Source organism: Aquarana catesbeiana, linkage group LG01 (assembly GCF_042186555.1).
Source record: "Aquarana catesbeiana isolate 2022-GZ linkage group LG01, ASM4218655v1, whole genome shotgun sequence".
Lineage (NCBI taxonomy): Eukaryota > Metazoa > Chordata > Amphibia > Anura > Ranidae > Aquarana > Aquarana catesbeiana.
The window spans coordinates 393,909,640-393,926,130 of record NC_133324.1 but is presented as its reverse complement, the minus strand read 5'-3'; the positions used below and the strand labels follow the sequence as shown (position 1 = coordinate 393,926,130).

Genomic DNA, 16,491 nt, shown 5'->3' with positions numbered 1-16,491 from the left:
TAAGTGAAAAGAATGAAAACTTTTAAAAAGATCAACTCTGCTTACTCGAAACATAAGTTGTAACAGATATATGGTTTTTATTTTAACTGAAGACATGTGTTATTGAACTCCATAGCCAATAATATGGGAAAAGCTTTAAAAATACAAAAGGGAGTGCTGCTGTAAAACAAGGGACACATTTTTATAAGCAACACAGAATTTAACATATAAAGGCAAAAAGGCTGTATTTTGAGTGGTTATTTATTGTTGACCAGAACAAGGTTTTTAGATGGCCAGTAATGAACAACATTTCCTCATCTCTTTAATATTAACACGCATGACGCAGCTTGTAACTTATTGTTCACCCAATAAGAAATAAGTTTTAAGCCAAATAAATTACAGGCAGAACTGATATGTTAACATGCATATGCTAACATATTTGGCCTATGTTCCCCCACCCTTCTACCAACTTTACATATAACATGAACCCCATTCCCCATGTATATTGTATTATTCCCTACTCTTGTTACACACTGCACAAAGCTCTTTTCTTGATTATCACTGCAAATAAATTCCTAGTAAACATTAACATAAATATCTAAAACTACTTTTTTAACCCAAGTGAATTCTCTCACTACTTCGATATGTGATGACAGACCCCATCACTAATCCATGTCAAATGTTAGGTGGATTTTACCACAGTCAAATAAGAATATTGGCCTTGATCAAACATTCAAAGACATCAACATTGCTGAAACAATTTAGACAAAAACTGCCTTAACGCTTGCTTCTGCATTACATTAATACTCAAAGCAAACTCACATATCCAGCCTTGTCTTCGTGTTTTTTGTGTTGATAAATCACTTTGCAACACATGCCCTCAGCATGTCTAATGGTGGTCATCTTGAGTAAGGACAGAAGATTCATGTAGCATTAAAGTCCTGAAATCCATTTGCCCTTACTGTGATAATTCCCTAGAAAATTTTATACTTGTGCAGCACAATATACACAAGCTGCCTATACATTTTTTTAAGGTCAGACATGAGGGCGTGCGTAATTGAGAAAGCTCCTCCACCAGACAAAAGAAAAAAAAAAAAAGCTCATGTAGACGTCTGAGAAGTATTACATTATTTTGGCCTAGGCCAGGAACCAACTGAAGAAATGTAAAAAATAAATAAAGTTTAAAAAGGAGTAAATATAATACAGTGCATCCTTAAAGTATTAACAGCGCTTCACTCTTTCCACATTTTGTTATGTTACAGCCTTATACCAAAATTGATTCAATTAATTATTTTCCTCAAAATTCTGCAAACAATACCCCCATAATGAAAATATGAAAGAAGCTTGTACGTTTATTTAAATCTTTGCAAATTTATATATATATATAAAAAAAAATCAATCACATGTACAGAAGTATTCACAACCTTTGCCATGACACTCAAAATTGAGCTCAGGTGCATCCTGTTTTCACTGATCATCCTTGAGATGTTTCTACAATTTGATTGGAGTCCACCTGTGATAAATTTAGTTGATTTAGTTGATTGGACATGATCTGGAAAGGCACACACCTGGCTATATAAGGTCCCAAAAGTTAACAGTGCATCAGAGCACAAACCAAGCCATGAAGTCCAAGGAATTGTCTGCAGACCTTCAAGACAGGATTGTATCGAGGTACAGATCTGAGGAAGGGTACAGAAAACTTTCTGCAGCATTGAAGGCCCCAATGAGCACAGTGGCCTCCAACATCCGTAAATGGAAGATGTTTGGAACCACCAGGACTCTTCCTAGAATGGGCCACCCGGCCAAACTGAGCGATAGGAGAAGGGCCTTAGTCAGGGAGGTGACCAAGAACCCGATGGTCACTCTGACAGAGCTCCACTATTTTCTGTGGAGAGAGGAGAACCTTTTAGAAGAAACACCTTCTCTGCAGCACTCCACCATTCAGGCCTGTTTGGTAGAGTAGCCATACGGAATCCACTCCTCAGTAAAAAGGCACATGACAGCCGCCTGGAGTTTGCCAAAAAGGCACCTGAAGGACTCAGACCATGAGAAACAAAATTCTCTGGTGTGATGAAACATTGAACTCTTTGGCCTGAATGGCAAGCGTCATGTCTGGAGAAAACCAGGCAAAGCTCATCACCTGGCCAATACCATCCCTACAGTTAAGCATGGTGGTGGCAGCATCATGCTGTGGGGATGTTTTTCAGTGGCAGGAACCGGGAGACTAGTCAGGATTGAGGGAAAGATGACTGTAGCAATGTACAGAGACATCTTTGATGAAAACCTGCTCCAGAGAGCTCTGGACCGCAGACTGGGACGAAGGTTTATCTTCCAACAGGACAACAACCTTAAGCACACAACCAAGATAACAAAGGAGTGGCTACTGACAACTCTGTGAATGTCCTTGAGTCGCCCAGCCAGAGCCCAGACTTGAACCAAATTAGGCATCTCTGGAGAGATCTGAAAATGGCTGTGCACTTACACTCCCCGATTATTGATAACTATAAGCGCAAACACACAAGTCCATATATAACAGGAGCTATAAAGGGCTGAGCAACTTAGTCCATAGGGGACAGGCTGGAAGTTCAAGGGTTAAGTGGTAACCGGTAATGTAATGGTTAAAGTAGGCTGGTAGGCTAGGCGGCTGCTGTCCTCAGAGAGCTGGCTCTGTGACGGATGAGAGAGGGGTAGAGAAGGAAGCGCCGCCTGAGTGTAGTATTAACAAATGATGTTTAATGACACCAGGTAAAAACACACTTACAGGATAAAAACATATAAAAGGCTCATCTGTATAGGTATGTGGTCCTCGGTGTTCCCTCTGATCCTATGGTGGTGACGCTGCAGGGATGCTGGGCTGCACAAGGTGGATTACCAGCCGGGAGCTCCTTCTGCGGCCATCAGGAAGAGACTAGGGGCGTGCGTGACGTCACAGGTCGTCCGTCCGCTTCCGGGTTCGGTATCCAGGGGAGGGATCGTCCAGGGAGGAGGGCTTGCAGGGAGGTTGAGAGAAGGCTACACGCTCGGAGCCACTGCTCCTTCAATAGGCCTACTGAAGGAGCAGTGGCTCCGAGCGCGTAGCCTTCTCTCAACCTCCCTGCAAGCCCTCCTCCCTGGACGATCCCTCCCCTGGATACCGAACCCGGAAGCGGACGGATGACCTGTGGCGTCACGCACGCCCCTAGTCTCTTCCTGATGGCCACAGAAGGAGCTCCCGGCTGGTAATCCACCTTCTGCAGCCCAGCATCCTGCAGCGTCACCACCACAGGATCAGAGGGAACACCGAGGACCACATAGCTATACAGATGAGCCTTTTATATGTTTTTATCCTGTAAGTGTGTTTTTACCTGGTGTCATTAAACATCATTTGTTAATACTACACTCAGGTGACGCTTTCTCTACCCCTCACTGACACTCCCCCATCCAACCTGATAGAGCTTGGAGAGGTCCTGCAAAGAAGAATGGGAGAAACTGCCTACAAATAGGTGTGCCAAGCTTGTAGCATCATACTCAAAAAGACTTGAGGCTGCAATTGGTGCTTCAACAAAGTAATGAGCAAAGGCTGTGAATACTTATGTACATGTGATTTTTTTCATTTTTTATTTTTAATAAATTTGCAAAGATTTCAAACAAACTTCCTTCACATTTTCATTATAGGGTTGTGTGTAGAAATGTAACAAAATGCATTGTGAATACTCTCCGGATGCACTGTATACCTTCCTATCTATATAATAGCAGCAGAAGGATTAAAATAGTTAATGTTGATTAAGAGAGAAGGGTTCTGCTTTAATTCCTTACAGAGAATGCAGCAGGAAAAGAAGGTATCTGTTACGTTGTGTTATAGCAGCTGCATCCATGGGAAGAGCTAAAAGCCCTGCAGGGAGACCCAGATTCTGGTATTTAAAAAGATATGAGACAACTTTGTTGGGCATAGCCTTTAATCCCACCAAAGACTCTCAAAGCATGCAGAAGCCAAGTTGGATTTTGGCTTATTCTTCTACTTGCATTAGAGTAACATTTCTAGGTTTAACCTATGAAAAGAATGATCAAACTGAAACTCTGTATATTGCCTGACTGGATGTAAAATCTCTTTATATTTTGATGATCCCTTAGTCCACTAAAGAGTTTAGATTGAATTTCCACGTTCACATAGACTATAAAATCAAACATTAATTACAGAGACAAGCGGTAAGATAAATTTACGGTAATCATTTTTCTCATTTGGTCTTGTCTAATTTAATATGCAGAAATGTCTAATGCTAATTTTACAGTACAACCCCAAAACACCTATATCCATTACCCCCACATAAAAGTTTAATTCAGACAATATAAACAATTTCCAAAAATAAAAAGTATCAAAAGCATTTCCCAAAACACAAACAACTAGTGAAAAAGAACAGTGCAAAATATAACTTAGTTTTTCTTTACAACTTGTAACTGCACTCTGTAAAAAAAATTAAAAATCACACCAACTGTGATCTACAGTTGGCCTCAGGGGCATATAGAAATGATTGTACATGGGTGCAACCCCTATCCTAAAATAAAGAATAAGTATCTTGTTTAGTTTTGAGTTTGTGACAAAGAGATTATAGGTAAATAACTAATAATGTTGTTCACAGTAACAGGGTGGACTTTTCATTCTTTTTGCTCACCTCAGCGTCTCAATGGATACTTTTATCACTTAAAATTAATACAATCTAAAATTCTATACAATAAGTCTATTGTTTCTTTTCAGAGATCAAGACAGATATAAAAACTTCACGAGAATGCTGCGCTGTCTAAAGTCACATAGAAAATGTATATTCTACACACACACACACACACAAAAGTTTACTTACATTGGCTCCAAATTTAAGAAATGAGACATTATTTCTTGGAGTAAGCTGCCACGGATTTTTCATAAGGAAGCCAATAGCACTGGTAAATCTGTCAGGTGTTGGCATAAAGTTTTTAAAGGTGCTCTTTGTAAGGCGAATCGGCCCATCATAAATCTGAAAGCCTCTGATTGGATAAGTCCTAAAAGAGACCAAAAAGTAAAATAAAATGTTTGACCTATTACTAAAGACTGTTACCTGTGGCAAAGTACTGTACAGAACCCAGGATTCTTTAAATCATTACAACTAGGTTATGCAAAACTACCTTCAGATGATTAGACACTGACAAAAAAAGAAAGGCTGCAGGGACTTCCCCCTCTATGAACTCTCCCAGCTAGCCTCAATTTTGTGGCAAGTAATAGGGAGATAATAAAAACAGAAGGAAGGGTCCTGTGCACTGTATTTTACTTCAGAAAACAGCCTTCTTTAAATCCTTACAACTGGGAAGGTGAGAAACCCAGCAAAAAACACCAACAGGCCCACATAACAAACAGGTTAAGAGGGGCTTGAATATGCCACTGGTAAAATGTAAATGTTTGAACAGAAGCCCAGGTGGTAGCCTAGCAAACCCGAGAATGAGATTTAAGATACTTTAAAGCCCATGAAGCAGTAACAGGTCTAGTAGAATTTGTGGGAAGGAAGGAAGGAAGGAAGGAAGGAAGGAAGGAAGGAAGGAAGGAAGGAAGGAAGGAAGGAAGGAAGGAAGGAAGGAAGGAAGGAAGGAAGGAAGGAAGGAAGGAAGGAAGGAAGGAAGGAAGGAAGGAAGGAAGGAAGGAAGGAAGGAAGGAAGGAAGGAAGGAAGGAAAATACATCATGATTAAAGCTTGAAGGCAGAGATTACCTTTGGAAGAAGGGAGGCCTTGGGCCTTAAGACAACCTCATCCTTGAGCAATGCTAAGAAACTCTTTACAAAATATGGCTGCTAACCCTGAGCTAGCCTCAAAGAAAAAAGCCACAAGAAAGGTTGCTTTACGGTAAGTTCAGAAAAGGGAATATCCCTCATAGGATAGAAGGGCAGACAGAGGATATCCCAAGGGTATAGAAGGCAACAAATAGTGGGAGAGACATGAGCTACTCCCTGAACATAGGCCATAACTAAAAAGAGTGATAACCCAAAGGTCTTTGAGACAGAACAGCAAAAGCCATTTGTCGCTTAAAATGGTAGTCAAAGCCAATGTTTGGTCTAAACAAGACTGGAAGGAGGACAGGACACTGTCCCGTGAGTACTTTCTAGGGTAAGAAGTTCTTCAACTTGCACTAAGCAATTAGGCAGTCTAGGTCGAGTAGTCAACTTTCTAGCTTTTAAGACTGAAAGCCAGTAAGCGAGAAGCAAGATGGATCGGTCCTTGGGACAGGAGGTCAAAACAATCTAAAGAGCCCACAGAGCATCTGCCAGAAGTCGGAGTATGTCTGAGTACTAAATCCCCCTAGTCTAATTCGGTGCAAATGCCAGAATGCCTTCCTTGATCCTGCAGGGCAGAGCTTTCACAGCAAAGGCTTGTACATCCCTGGACCTGGTGACAAACATGTCCCGTTTGTTGCTGAATCTGACAGAGTTCCACATCTGGTGTTCCCCACCTGTGGCTAAAGACTTTAATGATCTCCAGGATGGATAGCCCCTTCCCCCAGATCCAGAATCTGATGACTTAGAAAAGTCCACCAGTCAATTTCCAATGCCTCTGATGTGGACAGCAGAAAGGGCCATAATGTAAAGTTCTACCGAAGTGTGGATCAAGTCTTCCTCCCTCAATGTGGTGCAACTTCTGGTGCCGCCTTGACAACTTATGTGAGCCAAGGCACTGCCCTACTGTATTCTTGTTGGGTATCCTCACAATAAGAGTCAAGGTTTAAGGGACAACAAAATCACCAGGGTTCCAGAATGTTGCTTTACAGATGAGCTTCCTCCTTGGAGAGGTGGCATCAGAAGGATGGGACAGTACTTGTGCCGAGGCAAAAAGTTTTGGAACAAATATTTGTTTTCAGCATTAGATCCGCATAGCATCTGGAAACTAAGGATCCAACCGAAGTTCTATACAGTCTGTTGGATTCTGGCAGACAGGGACGGATTGATCCTTTGACAGGAGACTAATTGCCCAAGTGCCAAAACTAAGGCAAGCACCCAAAAAGCCATGAATAGACCAAATGCAAGGGTGACAAGCTGGTAACGCAGATCACCCACTGCAAAAAGTAGATAGCATTAATGAGGCAGATAAAATATGCAAATAGGCATCCCAGATGTCTATGGAGGCCAGGAAATCCCTGGAAGGATGGAGACAATGACTGATCTGGCATTTTCCTTGCAATCTTTTTGAGCCTTAATAAAAAGGTGAGGTTTTTAGACCTAGAACCAGCCAAACTCCTCCATTCAGTATGGAAATCCTGAAGAGGTTCAAGTAAAAACCTTGAAAGTTAATCCTGGTACAGGATAATGAATCCTTGACTCAAAAAGCTGCTGAATAGCAGAAAGAAGATTCACCTATTACAGTGGGGAAGGAGACAAGGTGGAGTGTATGAATCAGGGAGGATGTAGGGTTCAAAACTCCAGTTTGAAAGCACTGCAAAAGACACTCTGGGCCTAGGCACCTGAGATGTTCTGGAACCAGAACGCTGAGAGGGCAAATAGCTTTCTAAGAATAAAACATTGCATATGTAGAACACAATTAAGATCAAGCAGACGTGGTACAGCACAACCATTAAGATGGCAAATGTCACACCATGCACTATTAACCCTGGTCATCCTGGAATGACAGCACCAAGGGAAGGCAGCAGTCTTTACACAGCCTAAATGTTCTTCAGCCCTATACTCATCAATTCAGTAGCAGGAATGAGGGGGATTTAACCCCATCTTGCCTTCATCCTCCACAGTTGGTATAATCCTACAAGGGTCTTCACAGACTGGGCTCCACACCAGGCGGCCCATGGCTTTGTATCTGTAAAAGCTAACTCTGCCAAGTGCAAAACTATGTTACAGTCCAACCTGGTGTCATCCATTAGAGGGGAAAAGCCCTGGTGCAGTCTCCCAAGGCTCTGTTGAGGAGTTCACTGAACCCGAGTGCAGCAGCCAAGTGATGAAAAAAACCTTATTGAAAGGAATTAAACTGAAAGAAATTATTCAGGGTTTGAGAAAGAAAAAATAGCCAGATAGCCACTCTCGGACTTAAGAGGTCCATCCCCGATTGCCAGTGTCTAATCACCTTAATGTAGCTGCATATATCCCAGTCATGTTTGATGAAGCTTGTGTCCTGAACTGTGAGATCAGCAAAAATGCGCTTTGAGTTTAGCATTCACCAAATACCAATAACCTTTGCACAGGGCAATATTAATGTGATCCTTCTGTACAGTATTCTTGTCCTGGAACTAGAGGTTTATCACACTCATACCAATTACCCAGACATTGAATCTCACTACTGATCGTAATAAATTCTATAAACAGTTCTCCACTGGATGAAAGAAGTTTGGACTTATGTGAACAACGACCTAAATGAAGCACCCTTGTGCACATACACTAAAAATTGTATTTTAAAACAAAGGGCCAACATTCTCTCAAGACTTAGCTATGAACAGGCAGTAAAAATATCCATACATTCACCTATCTTAATTTAAACATATAACCAAAGAAAAAAATACCTTGGTCAGAGAAGAAGTAAACATTCATTGCATATACAGTATCTCTCAAAAGTGAGTACACCCGTAACATTTTTGTAAATATTTTATTATATCTTTTCATGTGACAACACTGAAGAAATGACACTTTGCTACAATTTAAAGTAGTGACTGTACAGCTTGTACAACAGTGTAGATTTGCTGTCCCCTCAAAATAACTCAACACACTTTAGATGTGTCTAAACCGCTGGCAACCAGAGTAAACTCCCAGGAGAAAATGTCCAAATTGGGCCCAATTAGCAATTTTCCCTCCCTGGTGTCATCTGACTCACTGTTACAAGGTCTCAGGTGTGAATGGGGAACAGGTGTGTTAAAAACTGTGTTAGCGCTCTCACTCTCCCATACTGGTCACTGGAAATTCAACATGGCACCTCATGGCAAAGAACTCTGAGGATCTAAAAAAGAATTGTTGCTCTACATAAAGATGGCCTAGGCTATAAGAAGATTGCCAAGACCCTGAAACTGAGCTGCAGCACGGTGGCCAATACCATACAGCGGTTTAACAGGACAGGTTCCACTCAGAACAGGCCTCGCCATAGCCAACCAAGGAAGTTGAGTGCACATGCCTAGCATCATATCCAGAGGATATGGGAAATAGTCATATGTGTGTGGTCAGCATTGCTGCAAAGGTTGAAGGGGTGGTGGTCAGCCTGTCAGTGCTCCATACGCCGCACACTGCATCAAATTGGTCTGCATGGCTTTCGTCCCAGAAGGAAGCCTCTTCTAAAGATGATGCAAAAGAAAGCCCACAAACAGTTTTCTGAAGACAAGCAGACTAAGGACATGATTACTGGAACCTGTGGTCTTATGAGACCAAGATAAACTAAACTAATTTGGTTCAGATGGCGTCAAGCGTGTGTGGCGGCAACCAGGTGAGGAGTACAAAGACAAGTGTGTCTTGCCTACAGTCAAGCATGGTGGTGGGAGTGTTATGGTCTGGGGCTGCATAAGTGCTGCTGGCACTGGGGAGCTACAGTTCATTGAGGGAACCATGATTGCAAACATGTACTGTGATGTACTGAAGCAGAGCATGATCCCCTCCCTTCGGAGACTGGGCCGAAGGGCAGTATTCCAACATAACAGCCCCAAATACACCTCCAAGATGACCACTGCCTTGCTAAAGAAGCTGAGGGTAAAAGGTGACTGGCCAAGCATGTCTTCAGACCTAAACCCTATTGAGCATCTGTGGGGCATCCTCAAAACGGAAGGTGGAGGAGCACCAGGTCATTAACATCCACCAGCTCTGTGATGTCATCATGGAGGAGTGGAAGAGGACTCCAGTGACAACCTGTGAAGCTCTGGTGAACTCCATGACCAAGAGTGTTAAGGCAGTGCTGGAAAATAATAGTTGACACACAAAATATTGACACTTTAGGCCCAATTTGGACATTTTCACTTAGGAGTGTACTGACTTTTGTTGCCAGCGATTTAGACATTAATGGCTATGTGTTGGGTTATTTTGAGGGGACAGCAAATTTACACTGTTATTTCTTCAGTGTTGTCACATGAAAAGATATAATAAAATATTTACAAAAATGTGAGGGATGTACTCACTTTTGTGAGATACTGTATATGAACCATTTTTTGGCACGCAGAGGTATGTACCAACTAATATTTCTTGGAAACTTTTTACATCTCATCAGCCTCATTATGGAATGCTACAAGCCCTTAATGACAAAATAAATTTAATTTATTTTATACAGCAATAAAAAGGATTTCTCAAAATTAGGCTCACTTTATTGAAGGCCTTTACTAAAATTGCAACACAAATAACATTTATGATAAAAGGCCATATTTTACCCTCTGATTAATATGTTTTGTGGTACTGCATGGTCTGATGCAAAGTATTAACATTTTCACAAATCTACATATACATAACTTAATATTGAGTCTTTCATACTAAAAATTTACCTGTTCCGAGGGAGTGTGCGATTTTTATTATAGACGCCTCCAGTCCCCCAGTATTTGTTTTGGCCTCCCTGAAATCCATAATTTCTGCTTTCTCCAATAAACAGAGATTCTGAGACTTCTTGGCTAGAGCCTTCATCTTTTGGAAAGCTTCCATCACTGTGAAAAATGAAAAAATTACATTTTTTACTTAAAAATCTAGGCTGGTCTGCTTGCTATACAGATGAAAACAAAACATCAGCTCTTCAAAATATAGCAAAATCAAAGATTTATATAAGACTTTAAAAAAAAAAAAAAAAATAAGATATACCTGTGCTCAGATCCCAATAGCTTGTACATGCATATAATCTACCAGGTACTAAAAGGACATTAAAAATACTGGATGAACCCTCTGCACACTGCTAAACCCTTTCTAGCAAACTTTGCAATAAAAAAAAAAAAATAGGGATATATTGAGTTCACACATTGCGTTAAACAGGGATATTTAGTTCACACATTGTGAGAACTAGATATCCCCATTTTTTATTGCAAAGTTTGCTAGAAAGGATATAGCAGTTTGCAGAGGGTTCATCCAGTATTTTTAGTGCAAACACAAACAAAGCACCTGAAAAGGGCACTGGTGTTGCCAGTGGCAGATTTGCTAGGGTGGCATACAGTAGGCGTTAAACAATTGGAATAAAAATGTGTTTGTTGTAAGCACCTTTAGCAGTGCTCTTCCTAAATAGCTTGGTCTGCAATTTAATGCATGTGAATGCATAGGAAAATATAAAAAGCATGCAAAAATATATATATATATTTATTGGCTTAATGGCATTTTTGTACTGATCATAAAATCAGTTTCCTGGAGTTCCTTGAGAGAGACAAAAATTCAGAGCCTGTATGGTTATACTGCCACCTAGAAGTTGATTGGACACAGGAAAACAAAAAAAACAAAAAAAAAATGGTTGGAGAGTCCAGTATAAACCATCCTATACTCCCAGAATGCCTCAGTTTTGTAACAAAGCACTGGAGAGCATGATTATAGACACACAGGAGTGGGACCTGTATACCTTAATGGACTCCAAGCAATGAATGCTATGCAATAGCAAAGTGCTATGCAATGCAAGTGCAAAAAATTTCTCTTGCATCCATTGAGGGATACAAGAATTTAAAGGCTGTTGGAACATTCAAAAGCAGTCCAACTGAGGGGTGGGCAATGGCATCAAACACTAACAGGCCCAAAAAACACAAAAAGCAACAGAACTGGGCACTGTGTGTAGCTAAAAGGGCCACCTGAAGGACCTTCCAGCCAAAGCTAACATTAGAGTAGGCCTGAACGTCCACCTGGTAAAACTGGAAAAAAAGTGTAAGCAGAAGACCAGGTGAAGACCTTGCAAATTTAGAAAAAAACAGTGACCAAATTACCAAAAAGCCCAGGAAGCGGTTACATATCTAGTGGAGTGCGCCATGACAGGTCAGGGTGGAACCTGATCCTTAAGATGGTTTGTCTGCACCAGCAATAAATGGTGGCATGAGAAGCAGACTCCTCCTTATGGGGACAATCAAGAACGACACGAGAATGAGTCTCTCGTCTCAGTCTTTGTAAGGTAAACTTGTACAGTGCACACTACATACAGGCAATAGAGAGAGTTTTTATAAATAGGTGCAGCGCTAAAGAATAATCAATAATACATACATAAATATCACAAGTATAGATGAAAAGTCCATAAAAAAAGTCAAAGCAAAAAATGTGAATTTTTTCGTGGGCACTTCCCCTGACGTCTGCTGCGACAAAACCTGTGAGGTGACGTGAGCGCACAGGCCGGGACTCGGACGTGGGATGTAGAGAAGCATGAGGAAGGATTGAGATGTTTTTATTGAGATGTATATTACATTATTCCATTTTTCTTTTGTTCCTTTGTGAGTATTTTTAATCCCCTTTTTAATTGGAATATCAACTTACTATACCATGAGGAGTTTTTTTCTACTTATTTGCAATTTCCGGTGGATACCTTTTAGAGTGACATGCATGCGGAAAGTTTTGTGGAGAGTTCATGATGTCCCAGCACTGATCACACAAAAAGCGTGTCCCGATTACCCATTATAGGTAGTCCCCTTATCTGGGTAAAGTGTACCCTGTTTTTCTTGGTGAAAGGAAGAATTATAAAAGAGGACACATTATATTACTGGATTATTATTAGTATACACATTTTTGTGGTGGACTGTTTTTAGTCACCTTTATTCACCTTTGTGCTTGGAACTTTATGGACTTGTCATCTATACTTGTGGTTTATATGTACGCATTATTATTCTTTAGCGCTGCACTTATTTACAAAATTACGTTTTTCTGGTCAGTATCAAGACCTGTGGTGGTAGTGGAGTTTACCCCTTGTATACAATGGAGAGAGATAACCTTCCGATGAACCGGAGCTTGACAGAGGGACCAAAGAACCACATTTTGGTTGAGATGAAAAACAGGAAGTACCTTGGGCAGGAACGACGTTCTGGCCCTCAACACCACCTTGTCCTTTACAGGACAAGGCCAACAACTCTGAAACTCACCTCCCAGAAGTGATGGCGATGGGGAGTGAGAGTTGTGGGAAATGAGTGGAAAGGAAAATATCCCTGATTCGTTCAAAAGGTGGTTTTTGAAGTGCCAAGACAACTAAACTAAAGTCCCATGGAGCTGCAGGGGAGCGCACAGGGGGAGCCACATAAGAGAAACCCTGTACGAAGGTCTTGGCTTCCTGATGAGGTCATTATGATGAAATGCATTACTTTTAAAAAGTACCACAGGGTTATTCCAATCATTACCAAGTTGAACACATAGTTCATAACAAAAGTTGCCAATTTAGCAAAAAAAAAAAAAAAAAAAAAAAAAAAAAAAAAAACACACAGTTCTAGACTAGATATTTAATATTTTGATGTTTTTAAATTAATCAGTTGAGATTGCCACGTTTATAGCAAATATAGTCAACTAGCTTGCAGTCCAAGTATGTAATTTCACATCTGAATAGCTCTATAGAATACTTCTATTACCATTCTCAGAAACGTATGATACACAAGAATAAGCCACACATAGCAAACAGATCCTGATACAAAATATTTCCCAGAAATAAACTTAAACAATTGGCTCTACATGCTTTTGTGAAACCCGTCATGAGTTTGTACAGGCTACACTGTTTGTATAGTAAGGAACTCTCAGCAAGAGAAAAGAGCCTTTTCATTCTGACATAAACCTTCCCAACACTAAAAAGCTGGAGACTTACCCATTCACTCTGGCAACCTTCCCAGACCATTACTATATTAACCAAAATAATCTGAGGATAAATACCTTCCGTATGTGTTTGTTATATTCAGAGTCATTTGGGAATAGCAGGGGGAATCAGCTTCTGCTAGCTTTGCCTTTGACTTGTTCAACCTCTCACCATTGTTATATGGGTTGACTCAGATAGATGTATACAATAATGTTCTCTCAAGAATAGTAAGTATATATAAAAAGCAGCCATCTACAGCAGTCAGAATTTAGTATGCTACTATTAGAGATACTTGAAAATGATTTCTAAGTTACATCACTTTGTATATCATCGGTCTATTTGTCCAAGCATCAGCTGCACTGCTACAACATTTTTTTAACGTATTTTGATTACATGGAAAGTGCATCAAATTGATCTACACATAATGGAACTGTTTACACAAAAGCACTGAGATTTGCCAAGAACTTCTTGCTACACTTCTTTTTGCTATACTGAACAGCAAGCTCAAAAAAAACATTTGCCATAACAGCAGTGCTCTGTAAACCAGTTGTTTTATGGTTTCCGAAGACAAAAATGTGAACAATTACCAGCTCCTCATTTTTATTGTTTATCAAAAAGGGTTCTATGCAGACATTATAAGGTTACTTGGGCTTCAAAAACTATATGGCTTAGGATGGCCATGCATGGCAATGCAACAAGCACGTCACCTATAACCGTAAGCCATCTGCCTATTCATAAACAGCTCTTTTGTCCAGATCAAAAACATTAAAGTATTTAAAATACTCTGAACAAATGGTAAAAGCACTTTAAAACAAGCCATCACTGAACTCTGTAGCTATGAGAAGCGTGGAAAAATTATTCTTCAAAGTTCAAACTCTGAAATCACCTTATATTTTATAAATATACTTATATTTTCTCTGACAGCAGGCCTGCCATCCTTCTAATGTAAGATTTTAGCCAGTGGTGCAAGCAAATAAAAAAACTGATGATGAAATCCTCTATCTGGAGCTAAAGGCCAGTGGGGGCTAGTTTTAGAGCTCTTTAATGGTTTCTTAAATACAATAAAATATTTTAATGTTCTTGGTCTTTGAACCCAACAAGATGCGCCTCAGCTGACACTTATAGCAGTGCACTTGTTTTTCCCTTTTATCCTTACAAAATAGAAAACGCTGCACCAAATCACAGAGGTTTTCCAACAAATTTTATGTGAGATATTAAATGATTCCAGAAGCACTTCTTGTCAATCCACATAGTACATGTTAGAAAGGCCAATCTATCTTTCTCCATGAATAATGTTTGTGCAGAAGATAAGCCACTCGGAAAGAAACAAAAATCAAAAAAAAGTCTCTATTGCCTGCCCATCAATACTTTTTTATATTGTTTACTTTATAATCATTTGTGAACCTTCTCAGTGGAAACGCGGGTTTTAAATTTAACACTAACCTGGCGAATGTCAGGCCAATTCCATTGTCAGAAAACCTACCAAGAGAAAAAAATATTGATGTGACAATACAGAAATAATTATTTTAGAGATTTAAATAATCATAAATAATGTGCAATCTACAGATTTAATCAGTGTTGTCAAAATACAAGTGCTCATTAGGCCAATATGCAAAATTCGGGAACCCATTACCTACCATTCATAAATCATCAACTGAATAAGCTAATGGAGCTAATGGGAGACCATAGTTGTACTTTCAGAAATTTACATCTATGGCCACTTTTTTTTTTTGTCTTTTTACTGTAGGTAAAGCTTTCACTGATACATATTCTTTATTGATTTGCTCCAATAAACTGATTGCCAAAAGGGTGCTGCAAATGAAATTTTCTGTGAGATTTGTTCCATTTAACCATTGGGGGAATTACTACATGAAAGATATTTTATGGACACTTCATTGAAATGGATCTAAACCCTAGAACAAAATGCAATATGTTGCAGCTTGCCAGTCCTTAGATAGGGTGGCTGAAATAGTTTCTCAGTCTTACCTTTTTCTCACCTGGAAATCCTGTCAATAATACTTTCTGTCCTAGGGTGACAATGCTCATTCACTGTATTGGACGTATGGAGGAGTGGCATTGTCATTCTACGACAAGAGGTTAAGACTGCAGAACACCTACCCTTTTCCATGGAAATGAGGAGGGGCAAGTGTTCTGCAGTTTAGAGGTCAAATGGGTAGGGATAAAAACACCACTCAAGTTAATACCATACAGGAACTTATAAGCTAACTGGATTTCTGGCAGATCAAAAAAAATGGTTTCAGTAATATATTTACCTCACCAAGCGGATGCCAAAAAAAAGTTAATCGTTAAGGTTCAAATTCACTTTATACTTCGTGTATACTTCCCTTAGTGACATTTTATTTACAAGTTAACTGCAGATATTGTAACATGTTAGGAAACACATACCCAGAGTTATGTATGATAATGTCGCCTCCTCTCACCCAAGCACCATGATCATTGTTTTTGAAGGCAACAAGACTATCAATTACAGCAGCAACTCTAGGCTTCTGTGGATCAGCATCAACATGGGGGCGAAATCTATAAAGAGGAAAGAATTCAGAAAGAAACATTTATGTATGATGTAAACTTCTAAAAAAGAAGGTACCATGGCAATATTGCCATTTTAAAGCAAATGCCCAGTCACTAAACATTTTGGATGTATATCCTTTTTTAACTCTTTAATTTGAGATTTTGCAAATAGTACATAAAAGAAAAAAAAGATACCGAATTGTATAACATAAGGATTTTCTGTTTACCTCTAAAATCCTTTTCCTGAAGTACATCAGAGGACTTTATGACGACTTGGGTTATGTTGCCACCTTTGAGTGGATGGA

At 39.8% G+C, this 16,491-nt stretch overlaps 1 protein-coding gene across 4 annotated transcripts in view; it reads right to left on the bottom strand.

Moving 5' to 3' along the window:
• CEMIP2 (cell migration inducing hyaluronidase 2) overlaps positions 1 to 16,491 on the bottom strand; it is a 135,592-nt gene that overhangs the window by 34,609 nt on the left and 84,492 nt on the right. For all 4 annotated transcript variants that reach the window (XM_073634510.1, XM_073634516.1, XM_073634532.1 and 1 more), the window contains exons 13-16: positions 16,064 to 16,195; positions 15,101 to 15,136; positions 10,425 to 10,580; positions 4,815 to 4,992 (exon numbers count right to left, since the gene is read on the bottom strand). In XM_073634510.1, coding sequence (XP_073490611.1) covers positions 4,815 to 4,992; positions 10,425 to 10,580; positions 15,101 to 15,136; positions 16,064 to 16,195 — 502 coding nt within the window. The remainder of the gene's footprint in view (positions 1 to 4,814; positions 4,993 to 10,424; positions 10,581 to 15,100; positions 15,137 to 16,063; positions 16,196 to 16,491) is intronic.